General features: G+C 51.6%; 1 protein-coding gene across 6 annotated transcripts in view; it reads left to right on the forward strand.

Annotated features, from left to right (window-relative positions):
* MAPK4 (mitogen-activated protein kinase 4) overlaps nucleotides 1–19,699 on the forward strand; it is a 45,619-nt gene extending 25,920 nt beyond the window's left edge. For all 6 annotated transcript variants that reach the window (XM_063320623.1, XM_063320626.1, XM_063320628.1 and 3 more), the window contains 4 exons: nucleotides 6,399–6,543; nucleotides 11,893–12,054; nucleotides 14,247–14,448; nucleotides 16,270–19,699. In XM_063320623.1, coding sequence (XP_063176693.1) covers nucleotides 6,399–6,543; nucleotides 11,893–12,054; nucleotides 14,247–14,448; nucleotides 16,270–16,957 — 1,197 coding nt within the window. In that variant the 3' untranslated portion in view covers nucleotides 16,958–19,699. The remainder of the gene's footprint in view (nucleotides 1–6,398; nucleotides 6,544–11,892; nucleotides 12,055–14,246; nucleotides 14,449–16,269) is intronic.
* The last annotated feature ends 406 nt before the right edge of the window (nucleotides 19,700–20,105 follow it).

The raw sequence follows: 20,105 nt of genomic DNA on the forward strand, positions 1-20,105 counted from the left end.
TGGGAAAGGGAGAGCTCTCCTACTCTGGGCGATGTCCGGGACCACAGCGGGATGCTGGTCTTCGCCAGCCTTGAAGCGGAGCAGCTGCGTGTACGTTTCTCCCACCGTTTGCCCGGTGTTTGCTGCTCAGATCCCTTTCTCCATGGGGTAAGAGCAGCACGGGGGCATCTGTTCGTTTGACACTTCCCTGTAACAGATGAGATGGATTTCAAGGTGCGAAGGTCACGTCCAGATCTGGGTGTGCACCTTCATGGGCTGCTTAGACCTGACGGCTTAAAGTTTAGCCCTGTCTCAGATCAACACGCTTCTAAGCTCCCCGAGTGCTTATGTACCTGCAAACATCTCTTTAGGGCATCTCTTTAGCAGAAGAGAACCCTCAGGAGACGATCCTGTGTGTCCCCCTCTCTCTGTCACCCTGTCCCTTCCCCGATGCTCTCACCACCCAGCCGTGCAGGCTCCGTTCTCTTCTTTCTTCCTACCCTTTATCCCCAGGAGTCGCTAATCCTGCTGTTTATCCCTCTAGAACATCTCCACGCTAATCCCTTTTACCTCCGTCGCTGCTGTTTGTGGTCTGAACGCTTTGCCGTGCGACTTGCTGCCCAAACGGTGAGCGGAGGAGCGCTGGAGATGAAGATAAGGGGCAGCTCCAGCCTCCATGAAGTCCTCATGCAAAAACAGTCAAAGCCGAGCATTTCCCTTTTCATAAACCACGTCCTTATTGAGTGCAAGCATCTCGCCTTCACCCTCGGAGCGCTCTGCGATGCCCCCTTCGTCTGCAGCCTTGTGGTCCTGCTTGCCCCACACCTTCTCCCCATGGTCCAGCCCCTGCCTGCATTTCTTCAGGGCCTGCCTGGGTGTGTTTAGCTGCCAATCTTTCCATCCATCCCCACGCTTACGTCCTAATAAATATCTTTGGCTCCAAAGGAGAGTCCAGATGTGATCTGCCCAAAATTTGGGGGACAGGAGATAGAAAAGTGGGATGCCGTCCTCCCTTGAGCACCCTCAGCTCATGGTGGGCAGGAGGGATGGGAGAGCAGGGAGATAGCAAAGTCGAACATTAAAAATTGGCATAAATACCAATGAATGTCTAGACTTAAGGCTAATAAATGTTTTGGAGGATGGTCTCATGGCTGTGCATCCCATGTGGCGTGTCGCCCGGCGCTGGTCAGAGAGGGGCCACTGGGTTGGGTGGTCCCACCTGGAGAAGACAGCAGAAATACCTGCTGCATGGGGATACGGAGACTGGCTGAATCTCTTTACTGGGGTGACGAGACAGCGAAGTGGGACGCTCTTTAGCGTGCCCACGTTGTACAAGATAGACAGATTACCTCCTCTGGGGGCTCTGCCTGATGCCCCAACGCTCTTGGGAAGCATCTGCATCGGGCTTCCAGGGGACCATCTCTCCCTTTTCCTGTTGGCCACATTAACTACAGCATTCATTGGCAGAAATTCCATGCTAAAGAGGGTGTGACAGCCCTTTCAGGGGAAGATCTCATGCTAAATAGTTTCCAGAACATCTTCAAATCTTTGAAGTCCTTCCTTCGTTTTGTACTTGCCGATCAGTGCCAACATAATAGCTTCCAGCTCCTCCAGTAAAACAATACAATTCCCAGGTGGGTGATCACGAGGAGGTCTTCAAAGGCGATGAAGACGTGGGATGTTGCTCCGTACTCGTCTCGGAGGTGACCACCCTCCGCGTTCAGCCCCGGGCCAGCTGCCCGCGGCCCCGTGCAGCCAGGGCCGAGCCCCCCCGCTGTGACCCCGACTCGGTTCTTCTCCTTCCCTCTGCTCCGATGAAGCGCGGAATAGTCTGCGGTCCTGAAATAAATGTGCTCTGTCATCCCAAGCCCGTGAGAACACACGTCATGTTGCTGGAGCCGCGCACAACGGCCTTTCCATTATTTTATTATGGAGCAACCTTCCTGCAAAGCCGGCGTCTTTCCCAGCCTCTCCTAGACCTGCCCGCCCTGCCTTTTAAAAAATAAGCTTAAAACCCGTGCTGCGAAGAGGCAGCAGCCTCAGGATTATTCCGAAAGCTTGGAGTTGGTGCTATTTTGAGTCCCATCCTTGGCACTGCAGCCGCCTACAGCAGGAGCCGACCCGGCTCCCACGGATGCAGCAGCAGGAATGCCATTCCTGGCTGTGGATGGAAGTGTGGATACACAGGCTGTGGCTGGATCCCCCTGGATTTCCAGTTTGCGGGCACCTCTGTGGCTTTTCTGAGTACAGAAAGATGGATTTTGGTAGGAAATATGCTCAGGAGAGGCTTTGGGCCGTGGCATTAGGGGTGCAGTAGGTGGTATCCCGAATTTCGGCATCCGCCTCAAGGAGACGTGCCCTTGGTCCCTCCAGCTCCGAGGAGGAGCTCCTGGCTTGGGCGCTGGTTGTTTTGGAGCACCGGCGGCTCTCGCTGCGTTCCCCATGTGCTGCCGTGCCGTGCCGTGCCGTGCCGTGCCGTGCCAGCTTCCCTCGGCGCCCTTGGGACACAGGCGGTCCAGCGTGCCGTGACCACGGTGACACCGGGATGCAGCAGCACAAAAAAAAAAATCCGCGTTGCGTAAAGATCAGAAAAAACCATTCATTTTTCCTTGCTTTTCAGTTTCCTTGCTGCGCTGTTTGATATGACTCGATGCTTATCCTACCTGTAGTGAACTCGGCACCTTTACAGATTGCCTGAGCTGTTCCTGCACGTCCCGCTGGGGCAGCGGAGAAGCAGGAAAACGATCCTTGAACACCGGAAAAAAATAGCATGGGAGAGCTTGAGAGCAAGCCTCGGACTTGAAACTATTTCTGTTTTTAAATTGAGTCCGTTAGATGGGTTTTTCAAGAGATTCCAGTGGTGGTTCGGTTCAGAAGGGGCTGTGCTGAATCCACAGAATGTTGTCATGAAGATGTACGTTCCGTCTTAATTAGAACTAATTAATATGCTTCTGCTCTTGGTCTTTCTCTCTGGTTGAATCTATATAAATGATGAAACCCTTGTGCTAAAGCCCATGCCTTGCGTAGGTGGTGCCTGGAAGTGCTCGGGCTCTCCATCCTGGCACGGCTGCTGCCCTCATGTAGGTCTCGGCGCCACGGGCAGGAGCTGAGCCTGTATCTAACCCAGGTTTAGGTGGATCCTTACCCAAGCATCCCACGATTGTGCCGGCCCCAAAGCCATGGTGATGTTTCTCCATAGGATTTGATAGTCCGCAGGACTGTGATTACTTCCTCCAGGTGGTAGGACGGGAACTTATCTATTTTATAAAAATAATGATCTAGGCTGTTTTTATCCACTGTGGAGGCAGAGCAGATGTAGGCGTTGGAGCTGGATAAACCACTCAGGACTGGGTGGCTGAGCTCTAGCACCCGCAGCCGCTCCCACCGGAGAACCTTGAGCCGGGTTGGAAAAGTCTTGATTTTCAAACCTCCCTTCCCAGTATTTTCCTCCTGAGGAAGAGGAGGGATAACCCAGAGCCCAGCAGCTGAATGCCATGGGAAGGAAAGGGAGGTCCAGCTGTATGGTCCACGAGTTGGTGGGATGGAGAGAAGCCCTAGGTTCCTCATAGAATGTGTTGGGTGGGAAGGGACCTCTAAAGGCCACCTAGTCCAACCCCCCTGCAGGGAGCAGGGACATCTTCCACTCGATCAGGTTGCTCAGAGCCTCGTCAAGCCTGGCCTTGAACAACTCCAGGGATGGGGCCTCCACCACCTCTCTGGGCAACCTGGGCCACTGTCCTCCTCTCCATGGGTCCTTCCTGGTCTCAGTGGCCGGTGACCCAATGATCTGGGTTATTTCATAGCTGAAAGCAGAGAGATGACAGTCAAATACGTGGTGATGGGAAGCGCAATGAGAAATGCTGCTAATTAATTACCACCAGTGACCTCACGTGGCAGGGGAGGGGTTGAAAACGTGTCCAAAATCGCCAGCGAGTTTTTGCAGGGAATTTTCTCCAAGACATGAGAGGTGCCTGGGGAAGAAAAGGTTTGGCTTGTTGCAACATATAGAAATTTGCAGTATATTGCTCATAGGTTTTGCATGAACTCCGAGAACTCTAATCCATCGTGCTGTCAGAGAGGAGAAACGTAGGAACCGAGCGTTAAATCTGTAAGGAGAATGGCATTCCTTTGCCGGGAAAGGGAGGAAATTGCTCCCGCCAGGAATTGCCCTGGATCGCTATCCCCAAAGTTTATTTTCTTAGGATTTTTCCAGTAAATACCAACGTTGGGAACAATTGCACTAGCTGAAAAGCGGCGGCCTGATCGGATGACGCCTGGGGGCTTTGGTGCTGGTTCTGATTCAGCAGCGTTAGCGAAAATATAACAGCGTTAAATGAAACTTCTCGGCTAATCAGCCTCCATTACAACTTCTCTTCAGAAGACCGAAATTAAAATGCGCTTTTAAAAGCGAGCCCGTTATGATTAAAAGCTTGACGACTTACACATTTGGGAATCGCAACAACAACCTGCGTTGGGGGGAGAGGAGCGTTACAAACCTCGTAGTGATGGTGCGCTGCTCTCGCGTCTGGGCTGGGAGATGTATCCTGTAACGTCCTGGGAGACGTTATATCTGCATCCACAGTTCTATTGCAGCTGGAAATAGTTTATGAAATTATATCAGTTCGGGTGGAGTTTTTAACAGAGTTTTTACACAAACCGTAGTCACGCTGTCATTGCATCTCGATACTCTCCGATGCTTCAGAGCATTTAAATGCAATTCAACTTTATAATTTAATCTTATTTTGTCTTTTCTACTGCGTTTCAATCTACCTCGTTCTCTTAATCCATTATATTTAATACAGAAAATGCCTTTGAGGAATATTCCAGCATCATCCTGATGAAATAACCATTCACGTCCAACCCCGGCGCGGCGCCCGCGCATCCGGAGCTTGGCTGGTGAGCGAAGCCAGGGGCGCTGGGACATCCCTCAGGATGCCAGCGTTATTTACAGGCTTGAACGCGTCCCCTTGATTTCCGCGGGAGCTGCCGAGCGCTTGGCACTTGTGTTGAATCTCCCGGGTGAGTCCGGGAGCGGGAGGGCTGTGGTCCAAAGAGACGCTGGCGCTCGGTCTTTGTCCGGTGGGGCGCTGCTGAGGGCATCTCCTTTAAAACCAGGTCAAGCATCCCAACCAACGTCCTCACTGTAAGGAAAGTAGGATGGAGGACGGGGACCTGCCCCACATCACCCATTGAAGACTCTTGGCTTGCAGCCCTTGCAGGGCCGTGGTACCTACTCGGCGATGCTTTAAGACATCTGGTCCAGGAGGCATTCCTTCCATGCGGTAGTGTTGTTCCTCCGTAAACCCGTTTTTCTGCCCGTTCCCTTGTTTTCCTCTTTATTATGAGATCCTGCGTCTCACCCCTGTGATGCTGCATGGGCTCGTCCGCAGTTCCCAGCACGTGCCCTGGACTGAAGTGGGGTTCAGTGCAGCAGCGTCCCAAGGATGCTGGGTCCCAGATAACCATAGAACGGTTTGAGTTGGAAGGGACCTTAAAGCCCACCTAGTGCCACCCCCCCTGCCCTGGGCAGGGACACCTCCCACCAGCCCAGGTTGCTCCAAGCCCCGGCCAACCTGGCCTCGAACCCCTCCAGGGATGGGGCAGCCACAGCTTTCCCGGGCAACCTGTTGAATTCGGCGGTGAATTCGCCTGGCTTCTGTGCAAGGCAGGCTGGATCCTGCTGAGAGCATCCTTTGGCATCCTCAGCCCACTCGGGAGCCCTGTGTGCTCCCCGGGCCGCCTCTGCTCCGGTCTCGCGTCCCCTTGTGCCCTCTAAAAACTCATTTTCAGCATCAGTCCTGGGAGTTGGATCCATGGGAATTCAGTGGTACGTAGCTTGCAGTTTAGGTAGCTGTGGAGGGACTATAGATCCAGGATTAACTAGAGATGGAATCAGCAATAGGTTGCAAACTGGTAACGTTTGGAAAGCTAAGCGCTGTGCTTGGGCTACTGAGCTGGGAAAGGCTTCCTTCACACACGGCTGGGTTATAGCTGGGAGCTGGCACGGTGCTTAAATAACGCGCTTAACTTCCAGAACATCTCAGATGGTAGAACTGGGATTTATATAATACATCCAAGTCCTCTAACAGTGACCTGAAATAACTTTTGCAGGTATGGTCTGCAAATCTGTGCTATTAAAGCCATCTGTCCTTTGCAGAAGCTGCTTCAATACCACAGTGACAATCGGCAAATAAGTTTTTGGGGAGCGGCAAGTGCTTTGCCTCCGGGAGCGCGGCAGCATCTCTGTTTGCAGGGGTCTGTGTCTCACCTCTTTGCTTCCTGCAAGGTACACGACCGCGGCCCGCCAGAGATGCAGCACAAGCGTGGTGGGCAGGTTTCTCTGCAGGATCCGATGGTGGGGCTGACCAGGGAGGCGCCCTCTGGCAAAGTTCCCGATGTCTCTGTCTCTGTTTTTTCAGGGTTACCTTTCCGAAGGCTTAGTGACAAAATGGTATCGCTCCCCTCGCCTCCTCCTCTCGCCGAACAACTACACCAAAGCCATCGACATGTGGGCGGCCGGCTGCATCCTGGCGGAGATGCTGACGGGAAGGATGCTCTTTGCTGGTAGGTTTCTGGCTCCCGTTGATTAATTTTTTTCCTCCCTCCCTCCTTCCTTGCCACCCGATTCAAAGGCTTTTTAGCACGGCAGAGGGAATTCCTCTCTCTTTGTAGCCAGCGTCGCTACAAGGATCCTACGGTTGGTTATTAGACATGAGAGCCATCTCCAAACTTCACTTGCACAACGTCTTCTATTAGAGGGTTCCTTAGAATCGTAGAATGTGTTTGGTTGGAAGGGACCTTTAAAGGTCATCTAGTCTTCCTCGTTTGGCGCATCTTGATCTTCACTCTGCCTTATTGATCTTGTCTGGGATGGACACGTGGTGGTCTGGGTTTGATGGCACCCGGTGGGAAGCCACCGGCCGGTGGGTTGCCCGAGGCTGGCCGGGGTCCTCGGTGCCTCTGTGCTGAGCCTCGCCTGGCAGGGACAGTCTGCTGCCGAAAAGCAAAACCCCAAACAAAGAACAATTCTGATGAAACAAGAAAACCTTTTTCTGTTTCTGGGTTTCCAACGGAAAATAAGAGCTTTTTGTTGGGAGGCAGGATGCTAAAAAAAGAAATATCGTAGGGTGGAGTGTAAGGACGTGAGATAATGTAGGCCTGTCCCAAGAGGTTTGTGCTCTGTGCCGTGGATTTTAATTGTGGTTGGTGTCTTCAAGGTGTTTCTTTTCTTTGAGGGAAGACATTTGAATGCCACTACCCATTTTCAGCCATTTTCAGGATTTTCCTGTAAGCGGGTATCGGAATGGTAAAGGTGGGGTGCAAGGAAAGGGAAACAAAAAAAGCTCCATCAAGGCGCGTGTAATTCCCAGCGCAGCATTTGAAGCTCTGATGTTGTTGTGAAGCAAATCTTGATTTAATACAATTCCAAAAATGCTCCTGTCGGGGGCAAAGCTGTGCTTCCCAAGCCGGGAGGCGGAGCCGTTCATTCAGGAATGGAGCAGCCCCTCTGCCTATGGCAGCAGCTGCCTCCCTGCCCAGCGCCTGCAGCGATGCTCCCCCTTGGTTGTCTCTACCGTCGCCCATTAGTGTTTGGAACGACAAGGTTTAACGCATTTCGTGAGCAGCTGTTTGCAGAGTTGAGTAAATAAATAATTAGACCCATTAATAATGGAGAAAGACACTTTCTTCAGAAATATTTCAGCGCACCGCAGAGCTCCGCAGCTGGGCTTTGGTTGCAGCTGCTTTGTCGCTCCCTCCCGGCTCCCGCTTGCAGCTTCCATGGTTCTTTTGTGAAAGCTGGAAAATTGAAGCAGAAAAGAACATTAGAATTGCCTCCTTCTCCTTCCTTCCTCTTGGCCTTGCTCTCCCCTCCTCGAAATTTTTGAGTCCAGGGATCTAGCTGCTCCTGCTGTCTCCCTGGGCTATATTCCAGGAGTGGGGATGTCTCCACGTGCCACTTGTCCCTGCGGACACGAGCATTTTCTGGTCTCGCTGGGAGATGCTGCAGGTGAGTGAGCTCCCGAGGCAGCTCTGCCAGCCCTTGCCGAGCTGTGGTTTGCACCGTGGAAAGATTTCCGAGCTTTTTGGGTGGAAGTAAACTGGACGATGCCTTTCCAGAACCAGAGCAGCAGAAGCAAACCCCAGTGCAGATGGCAGGGTCCTGGTCCTGCAGGAGTCGCGCCACACCAGAGCAACAACCCGCGTCGCGTTAAACTGGCTGTAGCTGGAATCCCAGGGAAAACTTTGGACTCTTAAGTCAATCTCTCTTTTTCTATACTTACTCCTCGTCAGTAGAAGCGAGGGGTAAGTATGGGCGAAACAAGATGGGCTTGTCGAGGTCCTTCTCTGGCCATCCCCGTCAGAGCACCCCAGCACTCATCTTTATCCTGGTTTTCCAAACCGTGCTTGACTCCTTTTTCAGCCCCAGCTTGGTTTTCCTGCTGTTTGAGGACCCCAGGGGTAGCAGCTACGTTGGCTGACACCAGCCATCTCCCACCTAGGTGTCCAAGCTGGTCAAGGTCAAGACAGAGGCAAAGGCAGCTCCAGGATGTGATCCATCTGGCCTGTGTTAGCTCTCTGCCTTCATCTGAGATTGTGCCTTAGAAATATTTATTTTTCCACTACCGCTCATAAAGAGCAGCCGGAGAAGGAGCTGAAGCGCCCGTGCTGGTGTAGCACGTGGCTCCAGGTGAGATCAGTCCTGTCCTAGCTGCCCGGGTGAGATGCCCCGGAGCATCCATATGGGAACCTACTTTGCAGGTTTCCTGAGGGTCTACAGCAGGTTAGAGATTCAGGAGACGAGATTTGGCAGGTCCCAGACCGGACTCAGCCAAAGTGCTGCGAGCATCCCTGCTTCTCTGCTTTCCAGCCCTGGGCAATCCCTTAATAAGCCCCCAGACGACGGCAAGATACTTAGTTAATGGGTGGGGATCAAAACCGAAGCTCGAAATACATATTCCTTTTGGGTTGCTTTAAAAATAGTCTGTGGAGTTATTACAGGAAGGTCCTGGCCCCGTGCCCTGTTTTCCTGGCCTCCTCCTATACCAGTAAGTAAAGAAGAGCCGGGGTGGGAGCCCGGCAGTGGGGCAGGGTGCCCCACGGTGTCCCGTGCCACCTACTCTCTTTCGTCTGCCGGTGTCCAAAAAAAAAGGAAAATAAAAACCTCAAACCTCAGAACAGCTAAAACTGGCAAATACGTGCACGACAGCAGCTTTTGCTTTTCTCCTCCTTTCCTGGGAGAAGGACTTTGACCCCGGCCACACGGAGCCACGCTCTGCGGCTGCAGGACGAGGCTTTCGGAGAGTTCTGGGTCGCCGGCAAACACCCCGTGGGAAATAACAGCGACGTAGTTCCCAGAAAGTTGCAAACCTCCGGTAATTGCCTTACGCTGGATAAATTGTTTTTTGGAGTATGCGTCAGCAGCTCGATTTAAATTGGGTGTTTAGCATAAATCAATATAATTAACTCAGTAGACCGTCTGGGGTGCTTAAGCAACGCCGTTAAATTAAGGTGATGGGTTATTAGGAATAGATGTCACTCACTTTGCTCGTTACTCAAGGTAAGGAGCGCCCGGCAGAGCGAGACCCCCAGCCCCATTGCCCTCCCCGCAGCCCCTTGGCTGGGCGATGCCGTGGCACGAGTGGCTTCGGGTTTGGCGAAGCCCAGGAGAGCACAAGAAATTTGGCTAACCCAAAGCTCGCAGGAGCGTGGAACGTCTCCAACAGCTAAAACCTGGTTCGCAGACCTTTAGAGAGCCCCCCCACCACGAGCAGCGTGGAAAACAGGGAGGAGCATCCATAGCTGAGCGGCTGCAGCTCCCTCCAGTGCCTTCTCCACCCTCTGCTGCCGAAGCGTATCCGAAAGCATCGCCAGTGGAAGCAAGAAAAAAATAGGAGAAAAAGAAAAGCCTCCTGTCCTCGCAGAGCTCCGTGGAGTTCGCTGGTGGGGCCATGGCTGTCACTGAGCGCTGGGAGGTGGCGCGGTGGCTTTTCCCATGGGATTGGTGCTGGCTCCTGGAGAAGTCACTAGCGGGGTTTGGGTGCTCTCCCAGGGCTTGGCTGCAGAGCTCCTCGTTCTCTCTGCGGTAACGACAGCACGTTGCCTTTATTCCGTCTGTAGTTCATGGTTTTCTTTTCAAGGATTAATGCCTCCAGAAGGTCCCGAGGAATTACAGAAGTAGAGGATAAGGGTGGGGAATTGGGTTCTTGAGAGCTATCATTTAATGCTTCCTGTGTTGCGTTAGCAGCTGCTTTGCGTGACTAAACACGGTGCCTTTTGGCTGCCAGGTACCTTCAGCGAGCAGAGGCTGGAGCTGCTCTGAGAGGAGAACAGCCCCGACGCCTTTGTGACTTTTAATACCTTGTACTTTTGATCACAATTTGGGAATTAGCTTGACCAGCAAGCTGTTTGTTTCCTGGTGGTCATCTTTAGTTTCTCCTGGAGCTATGCTGCGAACCGCTAGATGACCCAAAATTCCTTTTTTCTATAGGAAAGTCAATTCATTTGCCCAGGAGTGATATTAGGAGGGTGTCCCTCGGTCTTTTTTTTGCTTGTCCTCTTGCCCTATTTTCTTCTGAGGCTTTGTTCTGAGCGAGATGTGGTGTGACGGTGACCAGCCGTGCTAATGTCAGTGTTGCTTTGCGGTTCTCAAAGTTCATGCCAAGTCCTGGCTCGGAGCTCTGCCATTCAGGGTGAAAGTGGCCATGACTGTGTTGAACCAAACCTTGTTGGAGTGATGAGGCCATGACGGATGGACACCCCTTCCCAACCTCGCCATTTGGACCTTCCCTTGCCCAAGGGCTGCGTTTGGGGTCGGCTCCATGGATTTGAGTTTGGAAACCTCCTGCAGACCCATGGGGAGCTCTGGGCTGGGAAGGGCAGCCCCTGCAAGGTGCCAGGGACCTCCCAAGGGATGGGGTGGCTTGACACCAGCAATGGTCTCCAGCATCATCCCCTACAAGTTGGCCTCTCCGCCATCCCCGCAGATCTGAAGCGCTGTGCCGTAAATGAGTTTCACTCCCCTTGCTGCGCATCAGCCGGGTGCTGCTTGCCCGTGAAGCAGCCCGAAATCCACCAGTGGGACAGCACAAAGGGCTTGGTGGCCCAAAAATCCCCGTTGGTTTGTCCACCCCAGCCAGCTCGCTGTCTTAATGGATAGTCCTGCCTCTAATGACAGAATATTTATAAGCAGCATTTCTAGCAGACAGAAAATCAATAGCGCGGCTCGGTATTTCTGCCAGGCTGCTTCTCTCTACGTGTAGGAAGCTGGAAATCAGCCGCTGAGCTCTTGGTCACGTCCGATAGTGCGCTAAAGAATGGGATTAACGTTCATTAACGAGGCAGTCGGCTCCGCTCCGCTGGCGCTGTCACTGACTGGTAGCCAGTCCTGAGCAGGGGCTTGGGGATGCGCGGATAAATATGTCCTGAAGGAAAAGGATTAAAAAAGCTCTGATTGCTCCTAGCAGTTGTGGGAACCATCAGCATCAGAGCCTGGACTTGGTACCCAGCAGCCGGGTGGGATCGGGTCACAAAAACCCTTTTCCCATCGAGAGGATGGGATGCGCCCCACCAACGGGGCTCCCCCGCCCCACGCTTTCAGTCGGGTACGGCTTCTGCTTCGTAATCTTTTTTGATAGGTGGTTAGGTTAGTTGAAAAGCTGCGCAGACGCCCTCAGGGTGATAACGCCAGGAGGGCAAATTATCTAGGTTAACTCTCTCACCCTGAAAAAGAGGTGACCCGGCTGGGAGTCCCACCACGTTTTCCTTGGAGCAGAGAGAGGTGGTTAATGCGGGGATGCATCAGCGTGGATTTCGGAGGGGTGGCCATGCAGGAGGGTGGTCAATAGTACCACCTCCCCCACCCCGAATTTAACTTCTGGGTCTCACCTCACTGCCTGTTTTCTGCCCGTTTAGGGTGTCACGAGCTGGAACAGATGCAGCTTATTCTGGAGACGATCCCCGTTATCCACGAGGAAGACAAGGAGGAGCTGCTCAAAGTGATGCCCACGTTCATCAACAGCACCTGGGAAGTGAGGAAGCCGCTGCGCAAGCTGCTCCCCGAAGTGGACAGTGAAGGTACCATAGTGCCCGCTGGCTCCAGCAATGTCCTTCTCCTGGGACTTCCCCCGGCTGCCGTGTTTCTAGGAAAGGGAATCATTTCCCCAGGGAGTCACAGGAATTGTCCTCTAAGGCCAAGTGTATGAACGCTGGTGAACAGGATTCAGGTATCCGGGGTTTTGCAGTGCATGGCCCCACCTGGAGCTCACACGGCCCCACCAGTTTCGCCCCAGGTCCCGCTCACCATCCCACCAGGGAAGGCATGACTCATGATGCAGTAGCTTCCTCGCAGGTAGCTCGTACAGAAATAAGGGTGAAATAGTCTTCCAAGGTGATTCCAAGACACTTCCAAGGCACATCCCCTTCATGCCAGTCTTGCTTCCCTTCCTTCCCATTCCTCTCTTGGAGCACTAAGCGAGGCTTCAGCCCACAGGTTATTTTAGAGTCATAGAATGGTTCGAGTTGGAAGGGACCTTAAAGATCATCTAGTTCCAACCTCCCTGCCATTTTCAAGCCCTCTTACCTTTCTTGCCCTGCTTTTTGCGTGAACGCAATTGTACAGTAACAAGAAAATAAATGCTTTTACCCCGCAAACATCTGAACTCCATGAGATGGTTGCTACAGGCAGCACCGTTGTCCAAGCGCTCCGAGGCTTGGACGTCGCTTGCATTGGGTTGTCACAGCCTGCAATGCTCGAGTGCCACTTCAGCCACTTCCCTCCTTTGGTTAAAAATCAGCAGTTTGTTGTGAGGGGGCTGCAAATCACCAGCTTTTGGAGCCGAACATCTGCCTGGAGCGGCTTTATAGGCAGCGAGATCTTTCTCGCAGGGTGGCAGCCAGAGTTGAGCAGCCTGGACCAGGCCACGTCAACCTTTCTGAGCTCCTTCCAAGGTTTAAACCGGGCTGGTAGACCTGGCCACCTGCTTTTGGGAAGACGTCAAGACCAAGCCCGGCTTATGTTCGCTGGCGTAACTCTTGGTTATACGACGTCCGCTATATGGGCTTGGCAGTGCCCGGGTTACCCAAGGACCGCGGCAGCCTCCGGCAAGCAGGAACGGATTTATTCCCCATCGTTACTGCGGGAAGAAAGGTCGCTTGCGCCCCTTGCATAATTCATCGACATTTTCCTGCCTCTCTGACCCATAATATATAACTCGTAATATATCACTCCACTGTGCTTCTTGCCCGCAGTCAGTGACCTTATGAAGCTATTGATTCCTTCCTACTTAATTAGTCCCGGCAATGAAATAATCCCGTGGGAGACAATCGGATATCGGTTAATGTTTAAGCACTGAGGCAAGAGGTGCGGCCCTTCCTTTCTGCTGAGTGATTTTTGCCCCTAAAGAAACGGGTCCCGTTCACACAATTACATCTTTAATGGGGATATTTCTCAAGGTCCGGTGAAAAAGTTGTAAATGAAGAAAGGCATATTCCTGTTTGTGTTATCTGAATTCTAAGGGGTTCTTCCCTTTGCCGAGAATCAACTGAATAAGCAACGTCTTTAATGGCAGGATTTGATCTTTTCGCAATAACGTCAGTAAAAGGAATCGTCAAAGGAATCGCAAGAAACCCTCTACCTTTAGGTTTAATTCTAGTCGCTTTAATTGCACTTGATTTCCTCCTCCATCGTCGTAGAAAAGAGTTCATGCTCCGCAGTCTTTCTGAAATAATTTTAGGCACTCAGAATTCTTTAAATATTAATGGGCAAAATTTTCCTAGTCTGGGTCATGCTGAGGACTTTTAAAAATTGCATTTTACATCTCATGGGGCTTCAGCTGCACATACAGATGTGAAATCGCTTGTCCAAAACGCAACATGCTCGTCGAATGGATCTGAGAGCGTGGAATCAAACCCCGACGCCGTCCAAAGGTCTTTTTGGGGTAGGAGCTTAGCGTTGCGGCCCGGGCTCGCAGCGGCAGGTACATACCGTGTATGTGGTGTCCTGTGGAGGTGTGATGCTCTTGCCATCATTTCTCCTGCCTTGCTAGATGAAGTGACACCCGGGGGCTGCGGGATTGCTCCGCTGCAAGCACACAGCTCCCGCGGCGGGTCAGATGGATGCAGGAAGGACAGAAGGACAAAGGATGTGTGACCTTTGATTCCTTCCTTATTTCGAGGGGATTTGTTTTGCGGGGGATTTGTGCGGCTCGTCCTGGAAAGGAAGCTGGTTTTGCTTTTGAGGAATTAGCTTGTTTCTCTCTGCTTCACAGCCATTGATTTTCTGGAGAAAATATTGACGTTTAACCCGATGGATCGATTAACGGCTGAGATGGGTCTGCAGCATCCTTACATGAGTCCGTATTCCTGCCCCGAGGATGAACCGGTGTCTCAGCATCCGTTCCGGATTGAGGATGAGATTGATGATATTTTACTGATGGAAGCCAACCAGAGCCAGATGTCGAACTGGGACAGGTACGGTACCCAGGGCTGGGCCAGAGACCGGAGCCTGGCTTCAATTCTTTAGGCACAACTTGACTGGTGAGACTCCGATTGGGTTCAGTCACACGTGCTCCAGACCCGTGAAAAACACCGGCTTTTCTTTCTTTATGCCATGTTGTAATTCTAGCCCAAGCCGGCACCTTGCTGAAGCCGACGAGAGCTTCGTCGTTGATTTCCACAGGGCGCAGATGTTCAGTCTGCACGTTCCAGTTACTGAGTATCTTTCCGCTCTTGGTTTTATTAACAGCCTGTATTGTCGTCATTTGAGTTACATCTCTTTAAATGACACTACAGTCCTTCCCTCTGTCCCTATAATACCAGTTATAAAATACTTGTTGTACTTTTCGGGGACCAGGCCTGATCCAGCGCTGTATTTATCGCTTTTCAAGGCGCATAAGCCCCAGAGGCCACAGATTTGGGGTCTTCAAAAAAAAAAAAAAACAAACCCAAAAACTTAATTGCGTTGAGTTTTAAATGGTTTGCTGAAAGTTGTCCAGGAAGTTTAGAGCAGATCGAAGCCTTGAGCTGAGGTCTCTCATGTCCTAGATGATTATCCCGGTTACCAGGCCAGCCCCGGCACTGGAGAAGGTGGGACAAAATAAGCGGCTAAGAATTAACTGGGTTCACTTTCCTAGGGAGCCCCTTCCAGCTGAGCGGGGGGAGCCGGCTGGGGATGTGTGCGGCGTCGTTCCTCTCTGCACAGCAATTAAATCGCCTCGCTTTCTTCATCTGCTACCTGTCACCAGCATTGAAAAAAATAATCGAAAGAAATCCCTATTATTAATCTCTTTGCCTGAGTGAACCGGTACCAGGGTGGAAGCTGGGGGAGGACGACCAGATGAATTAGGTAGAGAGGAAAGCCGGAAGCTTTTCCTCAGGATATCTATCTTCAGTGCCCACAGCTCCGCCATCCCTGCTGGTTATTGTCCCCAAAGCAGCAAATCAGCTGCTGGAGGTCACCTTGTCGCCCTCTTTTCTCTTGGCTGTTCTATTTCTTGGTGTGCCACGAGAAGCTGGGACCTAGACTGTTGGTCCCGCCGCCCAGCCGGGGACGTTAGCTATAGGGCTGTAAACGTTGCCACATGAGCCGAGTGTTTTAGGAACGGGAAATGATTTTGCCTTTGTGCGTTGTGGGACACCTGAAGAGCGTTTCATTGCCGGGACATAGAGCCCCAGTTTCTGGGATAACACATCTTTTAAAGGCAGCTCAGTTAGGAACCGGTAAATTAGATGTCACTTTGAAAGCCGTGTCTAAGAATGGGCGTTGTCAGGTAATTGCAATCCAGGGAGTTCGTCTGGCTTGAGAAGTTATCACTTAGCATCCTTCAGGGTTGCTCTCGGTCCATGATGTCGGAGTAAATTGGTGATGTCCGACCTCAGTGGGGATTTAAGCTCCTATTTTTTACTTTTATGGCAACAAACAAGGAGCGTTCGCACTGCGCTGCTTGTCTGTGGGCTTGAGGGACAGTTTGATTATTGATATTGTTAATCACGTTTTAATGCCAAGTGGAGGAAAAGCGATGAAGGGCTAAATGAGGGGGCCAGTTGGTTTGGTTCTCGGGCTTTTATTCCCATTACTGGTCCCGTCTCAGACTCTTGATAAATTACTCATCCCCCTGCCTTTTTTAACCCGCAAGAAAAAGGTCTCTAATATTATTAAGAACTCAGAGATCTGTAGGTAAGCGGTATATTAGCAAGAAAAAGGCAAAAATAGCAGCATCCGTACCTGTTTGAGCACGGCTGTTTCTAACGAAGCCATCGTCTGCGTGTCTAATAGCAGCGTGTCTTTCGCAGGTATCACGTAAGCCTCTCCTCCGATTTGGAATGGAGACACGATAAATACCACGACATGGATGAGGTTCAGCGGGATCCCCGGGCAGGGTCCGAATCCATCGCTGAAGAAGCGCAAGTTGATCCCCGGAAATACTCACAGAGCAGCTCGGAGAGGTTCTTGGAGCTATCCCACTCATCCATGGACCGAGTTTTTGATGCCGATTGCGGGAAATCGTGTGATTACAAAGTGGGGTCACCTTCCTACTTGGACAAATTGCTGTGGAGAGACAATAAGCCCCACCATTACTCCGAGCCCAAGCTGATTTTAGATTTATCCCACTGGAAAAGAGCAACCATAGCACCCGCAGCTGAGCTATCGCTGGAAGAAGAACCATCCAACCTCTTTCTGGAGATTGCTCAGTGGGTGAAGAGCACGCAGGTGGGTCTGGAGTGTGCCAGTCCTCTTCCGGAGATTCAGGAACGGAGCCTGCCATCTTCTCCTCACCGTCTCCACAAAGAACCCACGGAGGTGACCGGTGAGACAGACCCTGAGTTTGACTTGGACGTCTTCATCTCCAGGGCGCTGAAACTTTGCACAAAACCCGAGGATCTTCCAGACAACAAACTCAATGACATCAACGGGGCCTGCATATCTGAGCACCCCGGTGAGATTGTACAAACAGAGGTGTACCAGAAAGAGCGATGGTGAGGAACCCGCACCCGGGAAACCCCGCTGTATCTCCCTGTTCCTCTCTGATGCTGTGGCCGTTGCCCGGGGCCGAGTGGCTTCCGTCTGTCATTGAGCATCCATTTTTTTACACTATACCCAATGCCTTTTTCTGAAAAGGCGAGCACAAACCACATGCCCCTTTTGATGCCTTAGAAATACCTTTAAGGGAATCAAGAGGTGTGAATGAAATACTGAGTTTCTTCTACTGCCTTAACACTCTTGCCTTGCAATCTCTGGGACCTGTTTGAAACTTAAATGTACGAGGGAAAGATGACAGTACATGGGAAGTTCGCAAACAGAAGTCACATCAACTTCTTTTCCTTTCTTTTTCTATAGCATCTTAAAATGACGAGGACAAAATCAGCATTTTCATTATGGTCAGATACCTTCCTGGTTTGACGGGTTGCCGAAACGCCAAACTTTGAGCTCCTCCGAGGCACCCGTGTGAGTACAGGCGGTACGGAGAGAAGCGATGCCAGGCAGTGTCCGTGGTCAGCCGTCAGTCAGCAGAGAATGGAACTGGAGGTAGAGTTTGCCCTTCAGACAGAAAAGAACTCTTCGAGAATGTTAACGGGGAAGGAATTTGACCTACAAAATACGGGCCACTTGGGATTTTATTTTTTTCCGACTAGAAGCCAAAATGTTTGCGAAGCGCATTCTCCTTGTTTGGTTTCTCGCACATAAGTTCTCCCTTCTGGTGCACGGAGTAGATCTCCGTGTCCGTAGGAGGCCCCATACGATGCATTTCAGCGTAACAACCTGGTGCTGCGAGTCCTGTCTCGGGCAGCTGCCCATCAGACCAGCAAATCCTGGTGGTAAGGGCTGGGCAGGAGTCGAGGGGTAGAAACAGGGTGTCCCACGGTGCGATGCTGCCTGGCGCCACCAGCTACACAGACTCGGCAAGGGCACCCGCCTTTGCTAATAAAAAAAAGGAATGAAAGTACTACTATTTTCCCTTCTGACAAAGATGCTGTGAAGAAAACAACGCTTCCTGTGGCGTTACGTTCGTAACTTGGCCACTTCGCTTCCAGCTTCTTTGGAAGATGCCGGTGTAAATAGACACAAACGCAACTGATCTACTGTAACTCCTGTTTTCATCCACACTTCTGAGCACCTTAGTAATTAATCAGCTAACAAGAGTTTGTATATGGAAGAAATGTTCTCTACTTATATTTAACCCAACTCGGCGGTTTTTTTTAAAATGGAAAAACCTGTAAATAGTGTCATAAAAGCCAATCTCTGCTTTCCTTGCCATCGGGTCGCTGTGCTCTCCGGCACGGCGGCGCTACTTGCGTTTGTAAAAGAGAAACTACTGTACTTAATAACTCCAAGGTCCGTATTTAACTATTGTTCCTATACGAATAATTTCTACCCTTTTAACAAGCAATCTACTAAACGTTCTGAGGTGTGAAGAAAACTGATGCGAGACTCGGATGGTAACTAACAGCAGCATTTAGTGTATTAACCCTGGTTTCTCTTCTCGGTGGGATCAGGTCCAGGTTTAGCTGTAGGAAAGCTTGTGCTAGGCATTGACGAACCCAAAAACTCGTTCTTTCTGTGAAGATCTCTCCTTAGGCTGATTGAAAGGCCGTTACCGCAGCTGATTAGCAGCATAGACGTGAAGGCTGCCGGCTGCGTGGATGGGATGGGGTGGAAGTCCTGGGGCAGGGGTGGAGAAGGCACCTGGAAGGCAAAGCCATCGGAGAAGGCACCCGGAAGGCAAAGCCGTTGGGCTCTGGTCTTTGCTTCGCGTGTTTGGACGTCCCCCACAGCAGTTCAGAAAGGGGAGACAAGGGAGGAACAGAGGGTTGGTTTCCAGTGTGTTGCAGATTATTGATATACCTCAACTAAAGCTCAGCACTTTTACTGGCGGTGGGAGGAATTCAGACGCCGAAGAAGCAGCCCCTGCAGTGGAGCGGATCCGAATCCGGCCCCGGCAGCCCACGACTTGCCACCCGTGGTCCCGCCCAACTTCGCCGCGCACCGGCAGCAGCCAGCAAAGGCTGGGAAGGGGATTGCCGGTGCCCGAGCGAGTGTGTCCCCAGGGAGGAGGAGGAGGCAGCAGCAGCCGCAGTTGTGTCCCATCGCTCCCTGGTGCCACCCGGGAGAAGGGGAGCAGGTAGCGCCCGGCCTCTGATGGGAGACACACGAATGCTGCAGCCGGAGGCATCGACTGAAAATTAGGTATTTGGGAGCTGACGGAGTTTAAACCCGAAGGGTAAGAGCAGCTGACTTTTAAAACTCTCTTCGGACAGATTGAGCGACTGTTTGCTACCGTCGGGTTAAACACGGAGACGTGCTGACACCAAAAATCAGCAGCAGTCAAACCTCGCCAGCGTTTTCCCCGGCGGACATCAGTCGCCACGTCCTCTGAAACCAGAAGCCATTTTCCATGGGTTGTTACATTTGGGCTGAACGTCTTCACCGGAGGCGTACGGGACTATTTATTATGGCCATGAAAGTAACAGTTTTGCTTTTGAATATTGTCTTCTAAGGAGAAGTGGGAGCTTGAGGGCCCACAGGTAAAAGGGTAACATTAACTTCACGAGAAGCCAACGGAGCGTATTGCTGCTGCTCCGGATTTTCCATCTCAGCTCGTGAGATGTTCCAAAACTTCGTCGTCACGTGCTGGGAAAAGGGGGGGGAACGAGAGGGGTGGCTTGAATTTGTTACCTGAGTGTGCTCAGCCGATCACAAGCCAGATTTATTTCTCGTCTACAATAAAATTTAAGGCCTGAGCCTTCCTTGCTTGGCAGCGTGTAGTTATTTTGCTTATTACAGGACTTTAAATGTTTATTCCAGTACTCGCCTCTAGGTTTCTTCTGCAAAGCATAGAACCTTTTAGGCTGAAAAAGATCACGAATGATGAGAATGATCCCGAACCGCCTGCATTTGCGCATGGATCGCGGGAATATTTGCGTTCTGGGCGGTATTGGGTGACTATTTGGTGTTGGGGGTGGTATTTCACGTCACGGGGAGGGGATTTAGGCCTCGCCACCCGCACGGTGACGTCTGCAAACTGCTTCCTCTTGCAGGTGTTTGAAGGATCATTTCGGTGCAAGGTTAACCGTCGGGCGTTTCGGCAAACCGGCAGATGTTACTGATTTGGAAGAGAAAAAAGGGAGGG

The sequence above is a fragment of the Chroicocephalus ridibundus genome, chromosome Z (assembly GCF_963924245.1).
Source record: "Chroicocephalus ridibundus chromosome Z, bChrRid1.1, whole genome shotgun sequence".
Lineage (NCBI taxonomy): Eukaryota > Metazoa > Chordata > Aves > Charadriiformes > Laridae > Chroicocephalus > Chroicocephalus ridibundus.